Source organism: Scatophagus argus, chromosome 10 (genome assembly GCF_020382885.2).
Source record: "Scatophagus argus isolate fScaArg1 chromosome 10, fScaArg1.pri, whole genome shotgun sequence".
Taxonomy (NCBI): domain Eukaryota; kingdom Metazoa; phylum Chordata; class Actinopteri; family Scatophagidae; genus Scatophagus; species Scatophagus argus.
In genome coordinates this window covers 8,073,412-8,082,045 of record NC_058502.1, presented here as the reverse complement: position 1 = coordinate 8,082,045, position 8,634 = coordinate 8,073,412, and the positions used below count along the sequence as shown (strand labels likewise).

The window sequence follows — 8,634 nt, the reverse complement described above, 5'->3', positions numbered from 1 at the left end:
GTGTGTGTACTGCACAACAGACCAGCAAACCATCTGCTCATCTCCTCTTAATGAACAAAGCAAACAGCAGGAGTCAAGGCTGTCTCCAAATCTGGAGTCTCTTTATTGGTAAGCACACACAAACACACACACACACATACACATACACACATCTCTGCGCTGTTTAATCTGATTATCTTTGATTGAGAACAGGGGCAAAGCAACCTTTTTAGACCTCACTCCTACATCAGTGACAGAGAAGGTCTGAAACACAATTAGCAAGCTGTTCCTGAGCTCTGCTTTGCAGTCACATCTGACCACAGGCAGCCAAATAGACCTAATGGGTGGGAACTAACCAATGGGAACTAACACGCTACTGCCTCTGTGGATGATGGGGAAAGGCAACACTATTAGACAGCTGTTCGCCATATCTTTTCAAATGTACTTGGACATAACATTGGATCAATTGGCCCAGGCACAGTCACAGCCAGGCATGAAGGTATACACAAGGCTTGATGTGAATAAAACTGGCAGCCTGTAGTGTAAGACAAAGCAGGGCCCCTGCAAAGGAAGTCTGGACCTTGACAAGATATGACACTGTGTGCATAAAACCAGAGGACCATAAGTAAAAGTCATTAATGTGGACTTTGTGCAGTCACATCCTGCTCAAGGCCCCAAGGATAATTAACACTGTTATCACTCTGTCAGAAAACTGACCACATGGCTTCAAGATGTGAAACACTTCCTGTGTGTTGCTTCTACGCATATCCAACCCATAAACACATATTGCATACTGAGCAAATGGTTATAGATGTGAAGGCTAAAGAGCAAATATTACTGGACCAGAGCTTCATGGCCTGGGTTTACCCTATCTGAACAGCAGGGTGGCATTGTGGATAAGAACACTGCTCTTCACCGGGACGTTCGTCTCACAACAGCATCCCTGTCGAAATGCCTGTGAGCAGGAAACTAAATCCAATCCACAGGGATGCTGCAGTTGTTAGATCAGTGGTGCAGACCTCTTAGTGGTCACAAAGTGGAGATGGCCCTGTTTGCACTGCTGTGTCACTGCACTGTGGTGGAGTGTGCTGGGGCCATGATCTGTCAAAACATTTTTACAGGCTTGCTTAAAATAATTTGCTCTCCACAGTTCTCCTGTCGTTTTATTTTTACTTTTCTAATGCATTTTTTAAAATCTATTTGTGGTACTATGTTTTATTATTTTACTGACATTATTTTGTTTTATTTATATTTTGTTTTTGTTTGTTAATTTGTGAGTTTTGTTTGCTGCTTTTCTTTAAAAATTAAACATTATTATTATTCATTATTATTTGTAGTATTAGAACTGCTAGTGGTAATAATAGTAGTGGTACCAATATCACTTTATCAGTGAAGCACTTTATAAATAAATTAGAAGAATAAAACTGAAAAAACAGAAAATGGAAATGAATTTGGTTCAGCAATTAATCACAGAAACAATTTATCGATATTCTACATGTTTTCTTGCTTATCAGTAAAAATGTCTGAGCCTCATCTCGTCCTCAACACGGAGCAACAGCGCCCCCGACAGGCCAGTTTTCTCCTAATTTCAACTGACTGCGAAGGAACACTTTTGGACCTCTCGAGCTCCTGTAGGAGATCCCCTTTCCCCCGTCTCTTTCTCCCGTCACAGCATGGATTCCCTCTCCAACTTTATTTCGGTGTTTTAGTGTTAGTTTCGCGCTGCCTTGGGATTAACGTCATCGTCTGGATTGTGTAATTCAACTAGACACTATGTTTACCACCACCGGCTCTCGGGGCCTCTGTAAGTATCCCGGATGCGACGTTAAACGACAGCCGGGCAGGCGCAGCCCCTCTCGCCTGTTGGTTTCAACTGAAACAGCTAGTTTAGCTAAGTGCTGTTAGCATTCCGCTGTCATTCATTTACTCGGGGCAATATCTGTCAGTTACAGCTGTGTTTAGGTGTAGTAGCGGACCACCTAACGTTACATTTTTCTTGTTCATGTAGTCGGTTAATTCGGCTCAGGTGCTATCGTTAAAAATACTCGTAAGTTTGTTGAAAAGGTGTTTTCTGAATAATTAGCTAAATTTGCGCGACTGAGGAGGATATGTTTCTGCCCCACCTCTTCCGTTGCATTAGGAAACACACGTCTTGGCTAATGTATCTGAAAGTATGCAAAGCTGCTCGTTGAAGAAGGCGACATTTCAGTCACTCTCGTCGCAAACTACGTTATATATATATATATATATGTGTGTGTGTGTGTGTGTGTGTGTGTGTGTGTGTGTGTGTGTCATGCGCAGACAAGGCTCCTCTGTCTAAAGGCCTCCTGCTGGTTCTCAATGGGCTGACTGTGATGCTCACCCTGCTGCCACAGTACCAAGAACTGTTCGTGTACAACCTACAGGCTGCCACACAGCATCACCAGGTATCTACTTGTGTGTTTCTAAGTACGACACAAAGGCCAGGGACTGAAACCAACATCCAGGATCTCCAGATAGTGCAGTGTCGTGTGAATTACATCAGTGAAACTGAAAGGACCCATGCGGACAAATACAAGAAAGCTGAAAACATAAACTGTTTGTGATCATCAGACCAAAACTGTTCAGAGGCATACAGAGGCCACATAATGAGCCAATTCTATTCACTGATGAGCATCATGAGATGCAGTTTAAAAGGTCCTAAGTGAACCTTGACTTGATATTATTTTTCAAACCAGTTTGGTATTGAATTGAGTGGGTGATAATATTTGGATCATATATGCTGTATTATTCAGATGAGGCATTATTACGGTACACAAAGTCACTATATTGTCCATCCCCTGCTGTGTTTTAGGCGTATGTGTGTATGTATAACTTTGCTCGCCTTCACGCTGCAGGTGTGGAGGTTTTTGTGTGGCAGGCTGGTCTGTCTAGACGTGAAGGACGCCTTCTGCAGCAGCCTGCTCATTTACAACTTTCGAATCTTTGAGAGGAGGTTTGGCACCAGGAAGTTTGCTGTAAGTACCTACACAGTTGAGAGATGACCACAGAGATGGAAACCCAGAGAAGACATTTAATTAACCTGCTGATATTCTTGATTTTTCTCCAGTTACTTTCATCAACAAAAACGTTATGTTAAGATATTTGTAACAGGATTCAAAGAATGAACATCACTCACACAGTTAACGCAGAGCTTCCTCATCTTGCACAAAGCAAATATCACAAACTTTCTGTGTCAACATAAACCAAATGTTCTGAGATGTTTTAGACATGGACAAGACATTTGTTTTCTGGCAATGTCAATCAATATATATGCTGATCTTCTTACTCCCAGTCCTTCATCTTGGGTACTTGGTGCCTCTCTGCGCTAATGGACTTTGTGCTGGCCCAGGCTTTCCAGTTTCTGTTTGACTATGAGGTGGAGGAACTGCCTGCGGGACTGTGAGTAGCTTGGTCACTTTAGTAGCCACAGTTCATGCTAAGCTCCACTGGAACATGTGCTCCACCTTTGAAAAGGGAACAGCTTTTGTTTGGTCACTTTTACAGCCAGTGAATATGAATAGCTTGGTATTGAGCTAGTTAGGTTAATAATGTGTTAAAGCAAAGTTCAAACTATGTGCCACTTAAGTGGAAAATCATTATTTTTCATCCCACATATCACCATGTAAGCCTTGAGCAGAATTTATTTTTTAATTTCTTAATCCTCTCCCTGCATTGTATTTGGTTATATGGTATTTAGATGGTGCCGGACTGTGACAGCCCAGACCACAAAAACAAGGAAATAAAAATGGCTTGACAAATGTTATTATTTGAATCAAGTATGATAATAAAGAGTTTTGTTCTAAAAGCACAACACCCCAAACAGCACACACTGACTTTCCTAGATCAGTTGAATTATCTCCAGACAAATTAGAAATTCAAGCCTGGAAGGTTTATATTTCTTTTCCTGTCATCTCTGTCCTCTTGAACTTCCCCTTTTCCCTCTCGCAGGCTCGCTCCTGTCTTCTCCATATTCGTGCCTTTCTACCTGTTGATCCCCAGAATGCCGGTCACCCAGGTTCTGGGCCACATCCACATCACCAACAAGTCTCTGGTCTACATAGTAGGCTTACAGGTAAGTCTGTATTCTGCTAGTTTCAGGATGTATGTAGGTCTATTCTGCTGTCTCTTTTATTTTTCAGGAATTCTTGAGAATAATTGTTCTCCATCTAGTCTGATCTTCATTGTTTTTGCCTTCCTCCTCCTCCTCCTCCTCTTTCTGTGGTACAGCTGTTGACTTCCAGTCCCTTCATGTGGCTCCTTGCACTCAGTGGACTGGTATGTAGTCAAATTCTTCTTCTGCAGTGTGTCCAGTTTGGTGTTGATTCTGTGTTAATTGTCACTGAACTTTTCACACAGGAAAGTAGTTGTCATTGATTGAAAGGTTTAAAATTTGGCTTGGGACTTCACTTCTGCATACTTATTTTTTTTGTTAATGTCTTTCAGATCTCAGGCGGACTGTACCACTGCAATGTTCTTTGGTTACAGAAGCTCCTCTGCATACCCATGTGGGCGTCTCGTATTGGACGGTATATTCTGGAGCCAGTCTTCTCAAGTGAGTCGAACCATTAGTAATCACATACACAAATCCTGTGCAAATCCTTTGCACAGTGACCAGTGATGCAGGGCCTTACAGGGAGTCGTTTCTCCCTCTCTCCCTCTCCCTCTTTTTCTATATCCTTCTTTCTCTCCTTCTCTCTTTCCCTCTCTCTCTGTCTAAAGCAGAAACAATTCATTGACAGTTGGAAAAAAAAACTGTGTGTTAAAAATGTGTTTCATGTAATAAAATTTATGAGTCAGTGATGTAATCATTAAGTAACAGCATGAAAGCATAGAATAAAAAGAATTTCTGACTGGCTGAAGAAGGGATTTTGTATACATTTCTTTGCACACATTACTTTCTTCTCTCAGCACTTTTGCTTGAAAAGTTGTTTACATTAAGTGTCCTGTCTGTCCTGTCATTTCAAGAGAAAGTTAAACAGATATTTTACATAGTATCACATGTTTTATATCTGCCTGTTAATGTGTTCTTAACATTTGTGGTCTTCAAGGCTCCCAGCCAAGCAGTGAGACGCCTTTGGGGATGGGTGCCACTCTGGACATCCAGAGGCAACAAAGGATGGACCTACTCGACCAACAGCTGCTGCTGGCCCAATACAACGAGGCCAGGAGGAACGCCAGACACCAGCCACAGGTAGATGGACATGGAAACGTACTTACTGCCCCACTGTCAGTCAGACTGATCTCCCATAAACACACACAGTGTCAGAACATTATTCACTTCAATTATCGGATGTCAGTATTTGTAGTCATACTTATGTATGTACAAAGTAATTGATCCTGTCTGCGTCTGTGTGTAGCCTGGGTTGTTACAGTGGACCAGGTTGTTCCCCTCCCTGAGACACAGAGGACAGAACCGACCCCCAATGCAGGCCCGCCCCCAGGCTCAGACACCCCCATCCACTCAGCCACCTCTATTGGACAACTCACCTGTCGCAGAGGAGCAGGTGTGTGCCTGTCTTTTTTCCCACTGGCAGTTTTGGTTTTCTGTGTGTGATATCTTGATATTCTTGAACATGTTTAAAGATCTGGATGACTCAGGATCTTCCCAGACTGACAGACCGCTAACTCTTGCTTTCTAACCCACCTACGTCGTACATTAAAAGGGTAACCTTATAAAATATCTCCAGGTGATTTGTCTGCCGCTGCGGTCTAACTGATGTCTCTCAACTCCCACAGGTTGCACGGTTGGTGGAAATGGGTTTCTCCAGAATTGATGCCCTCGAGGCCCTCAGAGCTTCAAACAACGATATTAATATGGCAACAAACTTCCTCTTGCAACACTGAGACAGAGAAAGTGAGTGGAAGAGCTCTGTGAGGCAAACAGAGTGAAAGCAGGAAAGCAGGAGCAACCAAAGCAGAGGAGCAAAAAGTAAAATGGAGAGAAAGCATTGAAGACGACACTTGTACAGATAATCTGAAAGCTGTGCCACTGCTCCCTGAAGCAGTGTTGGGCTGACCCAGCGTGAACTGAGCCTGTTAGCAGGCTGATTAATGAAGAAGTGTGAAGCACAAAGTGGGAGACATTTGCGTCATAGCTTTCTGATGGCCGTCGTTGTGTGAAACAGGCGTCATTGCTCAGTCCGATGAGTGAGATCTCTTACTCCAAGGGGGTTAAAAAGATACAGAAACCAAACGGGTCTCAGTTTCTTCACAGTACATCTTAAACATGCCAGAGTCTTCAGTCCAGCGGAGGAAAAGTGGCTTATTTCTTTAAAACAGAACTGATGCTGAAGCACACAGATCAGCAGACATCCCACACACCCTCTTCACATGGATATCAACTTTTATCTCTGTGAAATAGAGTTTTTTTATAACCCACTATCATGTACTGCCACTCTTTCAAAATGACTAGAATGACATAGAAAGCAGATAAAGAAAAATAATCACAAGGTTATTGAGACCATGGATCGAAGAACATTATTTCATATGTCAGGTTTCATAAGATCAGTCTGTTTGTTGAGGATTTTAGGACATCTAGTCTTTTATACCTCACTGAAACAACTGGAATGCTGTGCCTGTGTAATGCCACGAGGAGGTACAAAGGTCTTGATTACAACTTCAACTTCGACAATTTATGAAAGAATCCATAAACCTAATTTACCACCATATTATTATACAGTTCTTTCTTTATATTGACAGTGTTTCATGGAAGCAGCGGGGCTCGGCCCTTTCCTGCTTGAACTGTTTTAACAAAACACTTATCCTGACTGACAGCTACTGTACCAGCCAAAATTTTTCTTAGCTGATTGGTTTGGCCCATTTGAAAGTCTGCAGTTACAGCTGGTGACAGACAGGGCTGTTTGGCTGGGTACGGGTTTGATGGGCTATCTCAGGGTCTGTTAATGACCTAATCACATTCACAGACATGAGTGCACACACAGATGCACAGTGGCCCTTTGAGGAGGTCATATCTCACACACACGTTTGTTTCTTTCTTCATTTCATGCTCTTATATGCCTATGTGCACAGGTGTTATTTATTCAGTTTTAGCTGAAGTCTTTTCTCTGCCAGAATATGTCTGAATCATAACAAGTCTTAAAAGACAGATTATATTTATTATGCAATATCATGGTAAGAGAAATTTATGGAGACTATGCACTGCATAGTAACTCATTTGTGTGTATAAATGTGCAAAACTTTTGTCAGAGAGAAGTAATATTGCAGCCACTATGTTGATGTCAAAGACAGATGCTAGTTTTATATTTTGTTCATAATAATATTGGTAATATATGACCACTGAGATGAGTCTGTCATTTGTGTGTATGTATTTTTTAGAATGGTATAAATTAGTATATGGATGTGATGAGGGAGTTGTTGCATGGGCAACTTAAGATGAACTGTAATGAATCATATTTCATCTGTGGAATAAATCAACTTGCTGACTGAATTATTTGTTTTGTTCTACCTTATATTTTCCTAATCGACCCTCGACAACTCATGCTAACACCAGTCATGCTAGTGCTGAGTTTGCTGAGTACCACCACCCCAAACAACCATGCAGCCAATGTTCTGTAACTCAAAGATGATGCTGTAATGTGAAACCTTCTAAAAAATGTACATTTTGAGTAACATTCTAATAGCTTTAATGCATTAATATAGCAGATGCAATCACACTGTTTTCACACTGCTTTTTACCACATGATGGCATTTCTGTGCCAAGACCCCCTCATTCATGTCTGAAGAAAATGTTCCATCATAATACATACACCATTAGTAATGTTTGGAAAAGGACTATTGAATCTGCATATTTTAGACAGTCTTCAAACGATAAAGTATAAGTAATGATTTCATAAAGTCCTGTGTGTTCAGTTGGAAAAAACAAATAGAAAATTTATTTTTTACATTTTTTTTTTGGTTAATGTTGGAGAGTTCTGTATTTTTAAACTTCTAACAATTGTTTAACAATCTGAGCGGTTTTGATTCTTGTGTAGCCTCGTGTAAGGCTACCTTAGACACAGCACAAGCCAAAAAAGTTTGGAGTCGTTGCTCTAAGGGACACAATATCTTCCAGCAAATACTCCCAAATACCAACAGTCAGTGTTTTAAGGATATAGTGAGTGGTCTGTTATCTGGCATAAACCAGCGCATACAAAACAGGATGATTTTACTTCCACTTTATTCTTCAGTCTGGCTTCTCTCATTGTCTGTCCAAGCGCAATCTGCATGTTGGGCTTATAAAGGGAATTCACAGCAAAAACAGCTGTTGTAGAGCAATTCCTTTGTGCTTTATTATATTATGAACGTACTGCAATTGTGTTTGGATGATAAGAAAATATGCAACAGTAATTCTGACCAAAAAAAAAAAAGGTGAGACACTTCTTTAAACAATATGGCCATGATTGCTCCATTATTGTGAAAAATCCACCTGCTATTGTTAAGTTACATTTTGTCACTAGATGGAGACACTGAGTCAGGTTTGTAGTCTTGTTATTGCCAGTCAGCCCACTGCCACACCCACCCCCTCCGATTATTCCACTGAGCAGACAGCTCGAGCAGACAGTCTTGCTCCAGGGTGGCTGAATATCAATGTTGAGAAATTATGCACACCTTTTAGTCAAAGAAATTCAAACGCAT

The 8,634-nt window shown here is 41.3% G+C and overlaps 1 protein-coding gene across 1 annotated transcript; it reads left to right on the top strand.

The window, feature by feature from the left end:
* The first annotated feature begins 1,587 nt into the window (after positions 1 to 1,587).
* ubac2 (UBA domain containing 2) lies at positions 1,588 to 7,447 on the top strand. Its single transcript, XM_046402574.1, has 10 exons — positions 1,588 to 1,783; positions 2,281 to 2,405; positions 2,856 to 2,975; positions 3,293 to 3,399; positions 3,949 to 4,072; positions 4,228 to 4,275; positions 4,444 to 4,552; positions 5,049 to 5,191; positions 5,358 to 5,504; positions 5,737 to 7,447. Exons 1-10 carry the CDS (start codon positions 1,753 to 1,755, stop codon positions 5,842 to 5,844), a joined length of 1,062 nt encoding a protein of 353 aa, XP_046258530.1. The 5' UTR covers positions 1,588 to 1,752; the 3' UTR covers positions 5,845 to 7,447.
* Positions 7,448 to 8,634: the final 1,187 nt, after the last annotated feature.

Excerpts from the sequence above, each read along its gene's own strand:
- ubac2 (XM_046402574.1), top strand. The coding sequence starts at position 1,753 with ATGTTTACCACCACCGGCTCTCGGGGCCTCT. Across the intron at positions 2,406-2,855 it reads CTGCCACACAGCATCACCAG|GTGTGGAGGTTTTTGTGTGG; the intron begins GTATCTACTTGT and ends TTCACGCTGCAG. Across the intron at positions 4,276-4,443 it reads TCCTTGCACTCAGTGGACTG|ATCTCAGGCGGACTGTACCA; the intron begins GTATGTAGTCAA and ends AATGTCTTTCAG.